A 17,123-nucleotide genomic window follows, 5' to 3' on the forward strand; every position below is an offset into this window, starting at 1 on the left:
CCATGGTAGATGGAAATTGGCTTTTGTTCTGCAATATGTCCTCCAGTGACAAACACACTTGAACGGCTATGTTGCCATGATTGGCAGTTCACCACTTCAGTGCAATGTGCCTGAAGTCATTTTTAGTTTTTTTTATATATGACCAATCCCAGAGGTGCTTCATTCCAGGCAGTTGTGTAGTAGAACTAAACTGAGTGAACTCCAACCACAGATCCACTATTGCTGTGTCTGAAATCGCTTCCTGACTGACTTGACCACTGTTTAATACAAAGCCTGTTCTACACTATATGGCCAAAAGTTTATGCACACCTGACCACACGTGTCCACAAACTGTCACTACAAAATTAAACCATCTACTACACGACTATCTAGAATATCTCTTTATACTATAAAATAATAATTATAATTACTCTTAAAGTACGGCTCAAACTGTCAGGACTCAGCCCGGACTTTGGCCACGTGCTTTTGTTTGTTTTGTGTCACGTGTCTGCCCTGCCTTTGTCTCTTCCTCACCGCCTCTGCACACCTGTTCCTCATGTGTCTAATTGTGATTAGTATTCAGTCGAGCCACGTTGCCTTAAGCAGTGCGGAATCCTCTGTTGTTGTCTGATGTCATGTCTGGTTTAGTTTTCGTTCTTGTCAATGTTTCATGTTTTTAGTTAATAAACCTTGTTTTATTTTACGCTATCCTGCATTCGGGTCTGTTTTATCCCCACGCCGCTGACACAAACACTGTTCCAGCTTGACATTACAGCGGAGACACCCGGCGCACAGCGGAGACACCCGGCGCATGTGGCAGGGCATACAGGCGATCACAAACTACAAGACAGCTTCACCTGCTTGTGATAGCGACGCCTCCCTCCCAGACGCGTTGAACGAGTTCTACGCTCGGTTCGAGGTACAGAACAACGTTACGCCAAGGAAGACCATCCCTCGTCCCGACGACCAGGTACTCTGTCTATCCACGGCCGACGTGAGGAGATCTCTATGCAGAGTTAACCCACGGAAGGCTGCTGGACCAGACAACATTCCTGGCAGGGTGCTCAGAGAATGTGCGGAACAGCTAGCGGATGTCTTTACGGACATCTTCAACATTTCCCTGAGCAGCGCCGTTGTTCCTACGTGCCTCAAAACTACCACCATCGTTCCTGTCCCAAAGAAGTCTACAGTGTCTTGCCTCAATGACTATCGTCCCGTTGCACTCACACCCATAGTTATGAAGTGCTTCGAGAAGCTCGTCATGAGGCACATCAAGACCCAGCTACCACCCTCACTTGACCCCCTACAGTTCGCGTATCGTCCAAACCGCTCCACAGACGATGCCATTACCACAGCCCTCCACTTAGCCCTCACCCATCTGGACAATAAGGACACTTATGTACGAATGCTGTTCATAGACTTTAGTTCAGCATTCAATACAATCATCCCTCAGCACCTGATTGGGAAGCTGAGCCTGCTGGGACTAAACACCTCCCTCTGCAACTGGATCCTGGACTTCCTGACTGGGAGACCTCAGTCAGTCCGGATCGGGAACAGCATCTCCAGCACCACCACACTGAACACTGGAGCTCCTCAAGGCTGCGTGCTCAGTCCACTGCTGTTCACTCTGCTGACTCACGACTGTGCAGCAATGCACAGATCGAATCATATTATTAAGTTCGCCGATGACACGACCGTGGTGGGTCTCATCAACAAGAACGACGAGTCAGCATACAGGGAGGAGGTGCAACAACTAACTGCCTGGTGTAGAGCCAACAACCTTTCTCTGAATGTGGACAAAACTAAAGAGATGGTTGTGGACTTCAGGAAAGCACAGAGCGACCACTCTCCGCTGAACATCGACGGATCATCTGTAGAGATCGTCAAGAGCACCAAATTTCTGGGTGTTCATCTAGCGGAGAACCTCACCTGGTCACTCAACACCAGCGCCATCACCAAGAAAGCCCAGCAGCGTCTCTACTTCCTCCGAAGGCTGAGAAAGGCACATCTCCCTCCCCCAACCCTGACCATGTTCTACAGAGGGACCATTGAGAGCATCCTGAGCAGCTGCATCACTGTCTGGTTTGGGAACTGTACGATCTCGGATCGCAAAACCCTGCAGCGGATAGTGAGGACAGCGGAGAAGATCATTGGGGTCTCTCTTCCCTCTATCATGGACACTTACACCACACGCTGCGTCCGCAAAGGCAACAGCATTGTGGATGACCCCACACACCCCTCACACACACTCTTCACCCTCCTGCCGTCTGGAAAAAGGTACCGAAGCATTCGGGCCCTCACGACCAGACTGCGTAACAGTTTCTTCCCACAAGCCATCAGACTTCTCAATAACCGAACTGTACTATACTGAGCACAACATACACACATATCATCTGTATGGACTGCACAGACCCTCACAAAACACACACACTGTTTTGCACACTTTTCTGCTGTTTTTGCACATATTGGACAATATCTCAGTCATCTGCTGTTTTTTGCACAACTCCATATATAATCCAAAGGACCTGCTGCTAAGAACCTGCTGCTGTTCATTCTTTTACTGCACAAAATACTGTTTGAACATTCAGTATTTACACTGGTCGGTCGGCGCTGTTTCTGTTACTGTGTATTGTCTTTTGTGTATTGCATTTTTTGTACTTTTTGTATTGTCTTGTAACTTAATGTCTGCACTGTTTTTTGTCCTGCACTGTCTTTTGTCCTGCACTGTCTTGCTTGTCTTGTCCTGCACTGTTTGCACCAGGTTGCACAGTTGCACTTTATGTGGCTAAGACTACTTACATGTCCTTAGCCCTGTCTTTGTTTTATGTAGCACCTTGATCCTGGAGAAACGTTGTCTCATTTCACTGTGTACTGCAACAGCTATATATGGTTGAAATGACAATAAAAAGCTTCTTGACTCTTGACTCTTGACTTGACTTGACATTGCCCCTGTGCACAAAGAAAGCTCCATGAAGACTCAACCCCACTGAACAGGATGAACTGAAACACCAACTGAACCCCAGACCTTCTCACTAATGCTCTTGGAGCTAAATGAACACAAATCCTCACAGCCACGCTCCAACATCTAGTGGATTATCCTTCGCTAAAGAGGGTAGCACTTATTATTATAACAGGGGGAATAACTCTGTGTTATTGTCCATGGATGTAGCATGAAGACATGACAGTACGATGATCAAGTATCTGTTTACCTCTTGGCTATATAGTGTATATAGAGCACTGTATAGAAAAGCATTAATGGACTGAAATCACAGTGAGCCACCATGACAAAGTTAGAAAAAAATAAGCTTTTCTACAATAAGCACAGTATTAAAAGTCTTATTTACTTTCATTTAAGAAGTTTGAAGCTCCAGCTGAAAGAAATTCCAAGCTGAAAGAAATCGCTGTGCATCGTTATAAGTGTGTTACATCAGTTTCTTCGGTGTTTCATAATCTATTGTAGTGACTAGATCGTTGTAATCATTGGAAGATTGCTGCGGTAGAAAGAATGTAACGCTTCTCGGTGTAACTCTGTTTATTGCTGGGCTGCATCTCATCACCCTGTCACAGATTATTATCCTCTAACAGCACACTCGCAAGTCTTTCTTCTTTAAGTGATGCCTGGTTCTTGTCACACACATTTTACATCTGCCTGCATATCTTACTTATTTTACTCTGTTACAGCAAACCCATGAAGTTTACAGACTTTCTGTTCCTTTTTTTTTTCAAAACTGAGCCTGAATTTAATAAAGGATTATTCTTTTTTCTTAATTCTGTTCTCAATTGGCAGAAATGGCCAAGATTGCCTAGCGTCACTATGATTGACACATGAGAGTAAGCGCGACATCCCTCCCACCCACGGCTAACATAACCCCTGGCTCAAGGGATAACTGTCAAATCGTCGAGATACATATTGGACTGTTGTTTGTGAGTGTATTGCCATGTTTGTTGGGTTTTTCACCCAAACACATGCAAACCTTCAGTAATTCTGGCCCTTTGAATTGCCTTTATTGATTTCTGTTGATTTATATTTTATCTCGTTACTGCACTAATGTGTAAAGACAATTTATCTGCAGTCTCCTGAACAAGGTCATGTTATGATCCATCCACATGTTCCATAGATCATAAACCCAGAGACTTAGATTCGGTCTTGAGGTCCATCTTTGGAGATCTGGGACCGTACTCATCAAAATTCTTTGTCCAAAGAGTTGCTCATAGTGATGCGATAACATCTCTGACACAGCACAGAAATGACATCCCTACTCGAATCACTGAGTCATGAATCACTCTTAAGTTAAATTTCCTAGTTAGAAATTTGTAAGTTAAATTAGGAGCTCTCAGATCGTTCTTAGAATCTTTACGAATACGGACGCTGGTCTTTAGATGTTTTTTTTTTTTTTTTTGTATTTTAACCCTTAGCCTTGTGAACAGAGCTTTTGGGGGATAAGCAAGAAATTTCAAGGAACTTCAAGGAACGTTATCTAGCTTTCCTCAAATGTTGACCTTTTATATTGCTCTCAGACTCAAGCTCTGGTTCACAAGATTGTACCTCACTTTTTTTTCCCAGAGCTTCCAGAGAACTGGACGGACACGAGGGAGACGCTTGTGGACGGCATGACCTTCAACCTCAGGCACATGGGAATGACTCTTGTTGACCAGCCCAAAGGTGAAGACGTGTCAGCTGCAGCCATCAAAAGGATCATTGCAACGGTGCTATTCGCTTTCTTTCGTCATTTCCATTCAGTGTTATCGTTCTTAAGCTTTTTTTTGTTTTGTTTTTTTTACTTATTGCAATATTTCTTATGTTCTGGAAAGCTGATTGTGTTTAAAAATGGTTACTCTTTCATTTTTCTGCGTACCAATTTTCCTCTATGGAAATCTGTTTATTCCCAGGCTAAAGCTAGGGGCAAGAAGCTCCTTAAGGTGGCACTTACAGTCTCACCTCAGGAAATGCTCATTTATGACCGTGTGTCCAATCAGCTAATAGAGCGCACCTCTATTTACAGGTATATGTCACCAATTCTCCTTGTTCAGCACAAGAGAATACAGTCGTATGCAAAAGTTTAGGAACCCCTGACAATCTCCACGATTTTCATTTATAAATATTTGGGTGTTTGGATCAGCATATTCGTTTTGATCTATCAAATAACTGAAGGACACAGTAATATTTCAGTAGTGACATGAGGTTTATTGGATTAACAGAAAATGTGCAATATGCATCAAAACGAAATTAGACAGGTGCGTAAATTTGGGCACCTTTGCCATTTTGTTGATTTGAATACCTGTAATTACTTAGCACTGATTAATTGGAACACACAATTATTTTGGTGGCTCATTAAGCCTTGAACTTCATAGACAGGTATATCCAATCATGAGAAAAGGTATTTAAGGTGGTCAATTGCAAGTTGTTGGTCTCTTTGGGCCTTTTTACACCTGGTCACTTCATGTGTTTTCTCTGATCTGATAGCTATCTGATTTGTTAAAACTGTTCCATTTACATTAGGGAACATAAATGCGTCTTGGCGAATCGGATATCAATCCGATCTTTCTACTCCCGCCCAAAATGCAAATATATTTTACCTCATTTCTGTGGTAATGCAATCAAAAAGGAGACAAAAAACTTGTTACGATCGTTATGCTACAAAAAACAGCATTTGCTGGTTGCTGCGTTTTCGCTGGCGGCAGCAGTGCATTTTAAGACCCAATGAGACGCCTGGGTGAAAGATCACGTGCGAGTGATGTACTTCCATTTGGGAGGAGTATAGCGCTGACGTATGCGGCTTGAACAACCACATTCATTTACACCCGTCCAGTTTCATCTGAAATGCGTCCCCAGACCACCTCCTGAAGTGGTTTGAACGATCGGATTTATATCCGTCTCGAAAACGTTTCGGAGGGCATTTACACCTGGTCTTTTTACGATCGGATAGCTATCTGATCACAGAAAACATGAAGTGACCAGGTGTACTCTCAAATGACCTAAAAACAAGGATTGTTCAACATTAAGGTTTAGGGGAAGGCTACAAAAAGTTATCGCAGAGATATAAGCTGTCAGTGTCCACAGTGAGGAACATAATGAGGAAATGGAAAACCACAGGCACAGTTCTTGTTAAGGCCAGAAGTGGCAGACCACCTAAAATATTGGAGAGGCAAAGGCGAAGGATGGTGAGAACGGTCAAAAACAGCCCACAGACCACCTCCAAAGACCTACAACCTCAACTTGCTGCAGATGGTGTCACTGTGCATCCTTTAACAATTCAGCACACTTTGCACATGGTGAAGGTGTACAGGGAATCTGGTTAAAGTTGGGGGTCGCATGGATTCCACTCAATATCAGCAGATTCTTGAGAATAATGTTGATGAATCAGTCACAAAGTTGAAGATATTTCAACAAGACAATGACCAAAAACACTGCTCAAAATCTACTGGGGCATTTATGCAGAGGAACAAGTACAATGTTCTGGAATGACCATCCCAGTTCCCAGACCTGAATATCACTGAACATCTGTGGGGTGATATGAAGCGGGCTGTCCATGCTAATGCAATCATCAAACCTACTGTAACTGAACTGGAGATGTTTTGTCAGGAGGAATTGTCCGAAATACATTCATCCAAAATCCACCTGTCTAATTTTGTTTTAATGCATATCGTGCATTTTCGGTTAATCCAATAAACCTCATGTCACTACTGAAATATTACTTTAGTGTCCTTCAGTTATTTGCTAAGTCAAAATGAAATTGCTGATCCAAGCACCCAAATATTTACATATTTACACCCAAAAATTGTCATGGGTTCCTAGACTTTTGCATATGACTGTACTGTATGTAGTCTTCCTTTATAGATACATACATACTGTATGCACAACATTATGCCCAAAGTAATTTAGATGCATTTGTTTAAATATATGTGTAGACATCATCATTACGAGGTAGACCGATGGCAAAAGAACTGTAATAATTACTCAGTCGTGACCTTTTTTTTTTTTCTATTCAGAATATCGTATTGCACAGCCGACAAAATGCACGACAAAGTGTTTGCTTACATCGTTCAGAACCAGAGAAACAAGATGCTGGAGTGCCATGCATTCCTCTGTGCCAAGAAGAAAGTGGTGAGCTTCTTCCTGTAGAGTCTGTTACTTAGAAAGCATAAGAGATGCAGGGCTCTGTTTAACAAGTAATAGGAGCATATTATTGGCCTTGTAGGGATTCATGAACGGAGAACAAAGCAGGAGAACCGATTTATCCTAAACACACGTAACACCCGTGTTGCAGGTCCTAACATAAACTAAGCAGTCCCCCAAATGTAGCCCCCCAAATGTCCCCCAGTACACAAACTCAGCTCAGAGACTTTAGAGTTGTTGATGTATGTAGTGTCGCAATAAACATGTCATTTTTAATAACAGTTGGCTAGTGACCACAAATAATTTTTTTAAAATAAATAAATAAATAAACAAAATGAAATAAAAGAAGGATCTAACAAATGAATGAATGAATTAATAGTCATATAATTTACAAGTGGGTACAAAATGTAATAATTTGAATGTAATAATTTATTGTTTTTTTTTATTTTTGCAAGTGTTTGTTTTAGTATTGAGATATTATATTATTAATAATAAATAATGTTTTTACATACACTCATTATATTTGATGTAACTCTCGTTCTCTTTCGGTTATTTATCTTTTTCCCAGGCTCAGGCTGTGACACTGACTGTAGCTCAAGCCTTTAACATGGCCTTCGAGTCTTGGCAGCTCGACAGAGAGGGTAAAACCCCACACTTCATAACTGAGTGATAAACTGAGCTTACCAGCTCCTTTTCAGTTCTGAAAACAATTATCGATCACCTTGTTTATGCCGGATATTTTGTATTTTGTTATATTCTGATGAACGATTTTTGTTTAATTTCTCTCCTTTCTCATATTTCCAGAGAAAGAGCAAAAGTCTGGTTCGGTTTTAGAGACAAGTAATAACACTCAACCTGAAATATCTTCAATTGCCTTGACTGTGATTATATGAGTGGAAATAGTACTGAACACACACACACACACACACACACACACACACACACACACACTCACACACACACACACACACACACACACACAAACACACACACACACACACACACACACACACACACACACACACACACACACACACACACACACACACACACACTTACAGCCACTGGATGTTATTCAATTATATTATATATAAATTAATATTATTAAATTATATTATTTTATATTATTAACTACTTTTACTTTGATAGACATTATTTCAAAAAAGCACTGCCATCAGAGCTCCTAATAAACGTTTATCTGAAGCCATCTAAATATTGTTCTTCATCTCATCAAGCAATTTACATTATTTCTACAATGAACTAAAGTTCATGGGAGAATTTGTAATTTTGTATTGCATTGTCCTGAAAATTTTGGGCTGGATTTCTCCATCTTCAAGATTAGTGCACATCAAAGTTATCACAATCAGGAGAAAATGTTTATGCCCGTTTTTTTTTTTTATGCAGGAAATTTATTTTGTTGCTTTTGGATGTTTTTTTTAGAGTCAGTTAAAGAAAACCTGTTGGACTTTGAAGACTGCCCCAAACTTCACATAGAAAACACTGAGAACCTGGAGCACCATCTGGAGAAGCACAAAGAGAACGAAAACAGCATCATCTGGGTACGAATGTTATTTTCCAGGACACACTTCGCACACACCGATCACATCGACCCTGACATTAAACACAGGACAACATGGTTGCAACTACATTTAATGGGCTTTCTTCACAGGAGGTAAATGATGGTCTGGATGAAGCCTTTTCAAGGTGAGACACGTTCTACCTCATAAACCTTCAATTCCGACACCATTGTTGTGTCCTTCTCTAATGTGGGCTAGAAGGACACGAATTGGAGAAGTAAACAGCATGAAAACAAACACGCTCGTATACACCCACATACCGTATCGTGTTGATTTCTAACTTCACTCTTTCACCTCACAGGGTGAGACAAATCTCAGGTAAATGATGGTGAATCTTCATAAGAGAAATGATCTCTGAATACTTTTCTACTAGCTTTTATTAACATGTCGCACTTTTAACAGTGAACAGTGTCACAAAAATCTAGAGAATAAATTTATCCCTGATGAGCAAGTCAGAGATAACAGTGGCAAAGAAATTCCAATTTATTTGTATAGCGCTTTTAACAATCGACATTGTCTCAAAGCAGCTTTACAGAATATAAACATAGAACAAAAGGTTAACATAAAGATATATAAATATAATACAAAAATTCAAGATTAATATTAGATATATTTAAATGTGTATTTTTCCCCAATAAATTTGTATTTATAACCAATGAACAAGCCTGAGGTGACTCAGGTGACTCTGGCAAGGAAAAACTCCATTGGATAGTCAAGGAAGAAACCTTGAGAGGAACCAGTCTCAAAAGTGAACCTCATCTTCATATGGATGACACTGGAGGTGGGAAAACATACAGTGTGACAGTCTGTCCTCAAAGACCCCATGGAGTTCTCATCTCCTGTTAGTATGTCTGAGTACTTAATGAAGCACAGTCCAACTGGATGCCTCGGGATCCTCACATGGTTCCCCTCATCTCAGTGGAGGTTCAAAATCTAGAAAAACTCCTTGAGGACTCAAAGTGGAGTCCTTCTCCATCTCGGTGACACCGGATACCATGATTATGAATAATTTCCCTTCTATACACCAATCAGCCATGACATTAAAACCGCCTGTCTGTGTATATTATAATATAATATTGTGTAGGTCCTTTTTATGCCACCAAATCCACTTTGTATAGTCAAGGCATTAACACCCCGAGATGATATCAACTCCAAGAGCCGCCTGTTCACTTACTGCCTGAAATATCTCACATCTCCACAGGTGTCTTGTAATCAATGTTATTCACCTGTTAGTAGTTTCAGTCTTATAACTGAAAGTGAAATTGTGTAACCATGAATTTCTGGGCTTATGAGCAACTTAATATGAGCTTTAGAGTTATTTTGGAATTCATATAGTTTTGACCTCAAGTCTACTTTGTTCATTTATTAGTAAAAATACATTATGTACTTGCTGCCATATTGGGTTAACAGTCTGAGGAATACTGGAAATTATGAACAGTTGTGCTTAAAATTTTGCATACCCTGGGAGAATTTGCAAGATGTGTACCATTTTTTTTTTTTTAAAGAAAACTAGTAAGAAGGCAAAATGTTAATATGTATGTATGTATGTATGTATGTATGTATGTATGTATGTATGTATGTATGTATGTATGTATGTATGTATGTATGTATGTATGTATGTATGTATGTATGTATGTATATATATATATTCCACAGGACCTGTTTTTTCTCTCTCTCTCTCTGTCCTTAGGTGCAGTTTGGATAGCTTTGAGTACTCTGCAGGTAATAAAACTGTGGTCTAGTCTTAAAATAATCTAATTGTATGATCTTTTCCTCATGCTATAACCATCCCTTTTGTGTTAGTCATATTCATCACTCTGTACGTTTTCCTCCAGCCCAGCTTTTCTCATGTTACCTAAAGAACACGACAGAGATACTGTGGAGGCTTGCAGCTTCCTTTAGTTTCTATAACAGCTAATATAAATGTTTAACTAGCCGTATTGTGCTTCATCATCTCACACACATACTCACTCTCATAGCAATCAACCAGGGACCTGATATCTGACTCCAAGCTTCTTTTTCTTCCCTCTTAGTCTTTTGTTTGTTTGTCTGTCTGTTTTATTCATCCATTGTCGTATAATCAGGCTTCAGCTGTAGTTGTAATCCTTAATGTTTCATTAACGGTCAGATGAACTACGAACATACGGATATTCTTCTGTATTTCTGAATTCATAAAATCTTAATGACTCCATTTTCCTTTATGGAAGTGAATTACTACATAACGCTCATTATACACCCCACATTCATTTACACCTCTACATCAAATACTTGGATCTTATTAGTCAGGAGATGACGATAAATCTTCCAGAACGGCACGGCTCAAAGTTTTCTGTTAATCCGTCATTCTAATCACGTTTCTATAGTAACCGTTATTCCACTTCTTAGATCATTCTTGGATTAGCAGAGCGACCGGTTTAAAAATATGTACAGTAGCTGTTGATGTACTGAGGTTTTATCTAACATTATGCAGAGTCACGAGTGTCGATCACAGTAAAGTCTTCAGGATGGAGGGTTTGTGCTTTCTTTAGAACAGGGGTGTAATTATATTTGGCCCGCGAGATCATATCAAATGTGCATTACAGCTGACTAGCCGCATGCTCCGCTAATACTACAAATCCCAGAATGCCTTGCCACTGTATTGACGCGTAGTCACGAACAGCAAGCGCCCCTGTTGACAGTCGTTAAAGGTAGGGTCTCAGATTTTTGAGAAGAGCTTCAGAAAACTGAGTCGGGCCGATAACAAACAAAAAAAGGATAAAAACAAAGAAAGTAAGTGAAGAAAGGCTTACGATAAGGCAAGAAGTAGGACGTGTTAATATAGGATCAGCTTTCCAACACTGGAGAGAACTGAAGGAGCAGGAAGTTGGCCACATATTCACAGGTTGGAGTTTCCCGAGTCAATAACTCCTGAGCTAAACGCTGTTACTACACAAATAACACCTCTTTTCTATCGTAGTAATGTAGAGAGGCAGCTACAACCGTGTTTTGTGTAGTAACAGTGTTTAGCTCAGGAGTTGTTGATTCGGGAAAGAACTCAGGAGTTGTTCCAAATCCTGTGTTAAAGCAAAACTAAAGGTTGTTTCCATATGAAAAAAGGTTGAACATTACATATCAGTTAATTGCAGTTAATTTTTCAATAAATATTCAGTTTGCCTCGTGACTTTATCTCAGTTTTATATTTTGGCCCGGCTTCACGTCAGCTCACAGTAGACCATCCTATTGTTGATTATTTCCCTATAACAGTATTCAATATTTCCTGAAGGCATTTTCATCTATAATATTCATCAGTTTGCTGTAAGTCCACTTTACTCACAAAATCTTTTTGCCTTTCATGCAAGGCCTCAGTCTTTCTGTTTCATATCGCTCTCACTTTACTCCTAACTTCACTTCACTTCACTTGAACTCAAAGCTGTGTGTTATTAGCTTTGTGGTCTGGCGACTAACATCGCGTAACAGTAGCAGCCATACAGTCTGAGAAAACTACTTCATTCTTCTCTTATATTTCATTATTCATGGTTAATATTGATTTATTATGTTATTGAAGGCAGTTAGCTTCATGTATATAGTATAGTATATATAGTATATGAGATATTGCATCACCGTTGTATAAAATGAAGCAAGCGACGTGCTAACAACATATTCACAGACAGAACATTTTACATTCTCATAACTGTTTCTCTCAGCTTAAACGGGTTCAGCGATAAGCAATTGATAAATCATTTTTAAACAGTTCTTTTGGGCCCTACTGTAACAATAGAAATAACAATCTGGCTGTAGCCGGTAACATTTCTCTTAATAATACTTCTCATTTTTGTCTGTCTCGCTCTCTCTAGACTTGCCGAGTCCTGTACTATCCCCCAGATCCTGGACACTGGGCTGAATGAACCATGCAGTATTCACAACCTTTTATTTATTTATTTATTTATTTTTTTTTTTTGAGAGGCATCTGTAGAGGTTTGGAGTTTGATCCTGTTATCTTTCATGTACTACAAAAAGTCGGACAATTACAGCGAACAGAGTGAGACACCAAATCTCCTTCACACCAAATCAACATGATCTATTTTTTTTTTAGACCTTTTTTTTATTATTTGCTTTTTTTCTGTGGTAAAGCTCTCAGAATAAGTACCATGAGCACAGCTACGGTATCTGAAGCTAGAAATATATCGAGTTGCCAGTTTATTAGGTACACCCTCTTTGTTCCTACCTTTATTGTCTGTTATTAAATGCTACTGTATAGACTAGGGCGACCCAGACAGGCTCTCTTTCCTGCCAAAACAATATAGTACTTGGTTAAATCCACTTCTGCCTTTTTTTTCATTATTTATTTAGACTGGATTACATTTAAAGCCTTTCAAATAATATTAGGTCAGACGAGTTACCGTGGTGGATCCTTCCAACAGATGTGGTAGAAGGTGTCTGATGCGGTATCTGGACCTCATTAAATGGAAGCTCAGTGAACTGTACATAGTTATTTTTGCCATTACACCTACACTGAGCTGATGGGAATATTTCATCTATATCTTCTCTTGACTCTTTCTAAGTAAAAATGATTTGTTATACCTTAAAGGGAATTGGCCAAAGTTTTTAACGGTATACTGCCATCTACATTCATACATAAAGCAATCCTCAAATCCGATCGCTTAAAAGTTGATTCTTTTGTCTATAACAGTGGAACTTCTAGCTGCAATGCACATCACAGGTTTTTATTAATGTACTCATCTGAAAATGTTATCGTTGTCTATAGTAACAGCTCATTCAAAGCAACATCTCTACATAAAGGACAGAGACTCTAGATAAAGTAAGCCTAAGCATAAATATTAGAACAATCTTTATCTATGGAGTCTATGGAAGGAGTATACAGTGTCATTATACAGAATAAAGCAGTTCCTCTGTTTTTTCCACAACGTCTCAGGACAGAGGATTTCTCACGACAAAGTGAGGAAACGTGCAATTATTATTATTTTTTTTTTACTTTATTAAAAATATAGAAGAGCTTTGGTAAGACTTTCACCCACATCTCTCTCATCCTTAGAACATGTTTTTAATTTTGTGTTTTATAAGTGCATATTGTAAACCAACCTTAGACTTCCATTATTAGTGTTTTTTTTTTTTTTTTTTGAGTCATTATAATTAAGATTTTTTTTGTTTTTACTTTTTTTTTCTCAGTACAATGGGAACATGGACAGTAACAATACTGTATATGTTTCAAGCATGATACAGAGTTGTTTAAAGTCACTGGAGCATCTCTTTAGCTCAGGTCTGAATCTCTTTTTTTCCTTTAGACCAGGAGAGGGCAGTAGCTCTGCACTATTGACATTTTCATGCCATTTGTTTCACACACGTACCCCCCCACACAGAACACTGTTCTGCTCTTTGATTTGTTCATGCGTGTGTGTGTGTGTGTGTGTGTGTGTATGACCATCCTATCCAAAGATAAGACTATGACCCATGAACCTGCATGTTGCTCTATTTGTTTTCCATGAGCTTCATCTGTTCGTCTGTGTGATTTTTTTAAGAACGAAGAGATCTCTGCACGTCCTCTCTGTCTCCTGAGTAGCAGCCTTCGTCCGTGCAGCAGACACATTAAATAATGCAGGCAGTCTAAGCTGTCGAGGTGAAGCTCAAAGCTCACTGGTCCACAAACTGTGTGTGTGTGTCTGTGTATGAGCACAGGTGTGTGTGTGGGATGAACCGAGTGACGCACGGTCCTCTAAAGGACTCGCACAATCAAACATCTGAAAACGTGTAAAAGGCAGAGAAGCAGGATGCAGGTTTATCATCTCCTTGCCGTGCGCAAACACACACAGACACACACATACACAACACAGACACACACACACACACAGAGACACGCTCTGAATTGCAATTGCAATGCCTCCAGCATTCTCATCATAGATGTCAATAGAATCTTTCATTCTCTTTTTGTTCGTAAAAATGTTACCTCACATCTAATGCGGTTGTCCCTCTCTCTTCTTCGCATAAATGAAAAAATGTTAGTGCTTTATTTTTGTGGCTCATACAAAGTGCAGGTGAAACAGAAAAGCTTGTAAAAGCAGAGGAAATAATCACATCCTGTGTGTGTGTGTGTGTGTGTGTGTGTGAGCTGGGGTGATGGTACTTTTGGTAAAAGTTTACAGTGTAAAGTTTAAAGTATGATAGAGAAAAAGATTCACAAAAGAAAAATACATACACCTTATTTTACACATTAATATTTATATATTAGTGCCTCTTTAACTGAACAAACAAGGAGCATCCAGACGTCATATACCAGCTAAGGCTGCTGTGTGATAGCTTTATTTAGTTGTTGTTGTTGTTCTTGTGGCTGCTCCCTGTTTGGCATCACCACAGCGGATCATCTCGTCCACGTCTCTGATTTGGCACAGGTTTTACGCCGGATGCGTACATTTTTTTATCTGGACCTGAAACTGGCACTGAGAGTTAATTCTTCAATGGCTGACTTGCCTTTTATGCAGTAATGTTATTAACTAAAATAACTCAAGTACAAATACCGTACTGCCAGAGACACGGATAGTCTATTAGTAAACGTTTCCTGAATGACAAAACGGAAATTGTCAGCTGATTTGTTTTTGTGGCGTTGACAGATATTTACAACACAGGGCCGCTATAGTCCTGCAAGCTGTCATTTAAATCATAGGTGCTAATGAGTTATTGTTTCTTTAGTAACTACTCTTTTCTAACCAAATGTGAGCCGAATAATGAACGGTACATCCTGCGATACTTTTCTGCTCATCACGGCTGTACAGAGTATTATTTGAGTCACCGTATCCGTCCTGTGCGCTGAAACCGACCGATCCATTTTCCTCTGACTTCTTTAATTAACAGGGCATTTCCACACACACACACACACACACACACACACACACACACACACACACACACACACACACACACACACACACACACTGGATGTTGTTTGTATCATTCTGTAATGTACTGTCGAGTCTGTTGTGTGTGAAAATCCCAGAAGCCAAGAAGTTTCTGAAATACTCAAACCAGCCCATCAGGCACAAACAAACATGCCATGGTTAATGTCACTGAGATCATACAGTATATCATTGTTGTGTTTGATGGGAACATTAATATACTGTAAGCTCTTGACGTGTATCTGTCTAATTGTATTGTAATACATTGCTGCCACATGATTGGCTGATTATATTTTTTCCTATTTTGTTCCTATTAAAATGACCGCCGAGCCTAGCTCTCCCTATATTTCTACCAGTTCCTGTGTGTGACCTATCGTTTTAAATGTCCTGCTTAAAGGGCACGCTCCACACTCGTTTGCTTCACAGAGAGTCCTATTTTTCATCATGACAATGAAACTCATGAAAGTCAGAGGCTACAAATCTAATAGAATTGCGTGCCTTTTGTGTGTGTCCCAGGCAGATGGATGGCTTTGATCCTGATGCTGCTACAGCTGAAGGGCAGATTTTATTGATGCTTCAAGGATGATGGTGATGTAAGCACAAACACATGCAAAGACTATGTGGTGTAACATCTAATATGTTTGCTTAGCTCTTATGGGTGGCATTTGAGAGACGAATGAACGTGACGGTGCGTCACTACAAAGCCTCGTGTTCCATAAGAGCAGCATGTGAGAGGTTTTCTAAACCTTTGTTTATTGATCATTAATCATCTGGAGATATCCTTATAGGCTGAAGTATCAAGTTATGAACCTTTTAGCGACTCACGGTTGAAAGGCACGTTCATCAAGGTGACTGCGGGTAAGTCGGTTAATTACAACAACACTGGAATGATTTTTAATTTTTTTTTCACTCTCATTACAGCAGGTGTTAGCATTTTAACCTTGCCTGTCATTGGGTCCTTCTTGATAGCTAAGATATAACACTATAAACATGTGAAATTATGCTCATACTTACTCGCTGCTGTGAAGTAGATAGTTCGGTGTCCTGTTGCATTGTCCTCTTTATCTTTGTTATGATCTCTCATCGCTATCAGTTTTAGCTGGTTAGCATCATTAGACTTGCCGTTAGCTAGCATTGTGCACATTTCTGTAAAGATGGATTAACCAAAGCATTGAATTAAATGGTTATTGATTTACATTTATCTACATTTAAATTTACACAGCTAAAGAAGTGTCAATAGTTTAGAGTCCAAATTGATCTGCTTAACCACTAATAAAATGGAAATTTTTTATTTCCTATATTACCAAATTTTTCAGAATATGTTTATTTTTGCTCATAGTAAAAGTATCATCTGTGCCAGGCGCTTACTGGGTTCCTTCACATTTTCCTTTCCAGACTGAGATGTGGGAGGAGTGAAGGGCCTTTGCTAGAAAAAGTCGACAGGAGGCCTACATAAAAACTGTCAAAAAGCACACTGGCACTGGCTACAGTTTTCTTAACAGGGATTTTCTGACACGTAATATGGTTGTGCAGATGCCAGATTATTTATGTTTTTGTCAGAAAACA

General features: G+C 39.7%; 1 protein-coding gene across 2 annotated transcripts in view; it reads left to right on the forward strand.

Moving 5' to 3' along the window:
• The window catches only part of ldlrap1a (low density lipoprotein receptor adaptor protein 1a), a 17,043-nt gene extending 3,299 nt beyond the window's left edge, over window positions 1–13,744 (forward strand). Inside the window, exons 2-10 of one of the 2 annotated variants that reach the window (XM_047815697.1) lie at window positions 4,544–4,686; window positions 4,870–4,982; window positions 6,970–7,084; window positions 7,665–7,737; window positions 7,901–7,936; window positions 8,537–8,655; window positions 8,766–8,800; window positions 10,364–10,395; window positions 12,507–13,744. In XM_047815697.1, coding sequence (XP_047671653.1) covers window positions 4,544–4,686; window positions 4,870–4,982; window positions 6,970–7,084; window positions 7,665–7,737; window positions 7,901–7,936; window positions 8,537–8,655; window positions 8,766–8,800; window positions 10,364–10,395; window positions 12,507–12,553 — 713 coding nt within the window. In that variant the 3' untranslated portion in view covers window positions 12,554–13,744. The remainder of the gene's footprint in view (window positions 1–4,543; window positions 4,687–4,869; window positions 4,983–6,969; window positions 7,085–7,664; window positions 7,738–7,900; window positions 7,937–8,536; window positions 8,656–8,765; window positions 8,801–10,363; window positions 10,396–12,506) is intronic. The other variant, XM_047815698.1, reaches the window with a different exon arrangement.
• The last annotated feature ends 3,379 nt before the right edge of the window (window positions 13,745–17,123 follow it).

The sequence above is a fragment of the Tachysurus fulvidraco genome, chromosome 7 (assembly GCF_022655615.1).
Source record: "Tachysurus fulvidraco isolate hzauxx_2018 chromosome 7, HZAU_PFXX_2.0, whole genome shotgun sequence".
Lineage (NCBI taxonomy): Eukaryota > Metazoa > Chordata > Actinopteri > Siluriformes > Bagridae > Tachysurus > Tachysurus fulvidraco.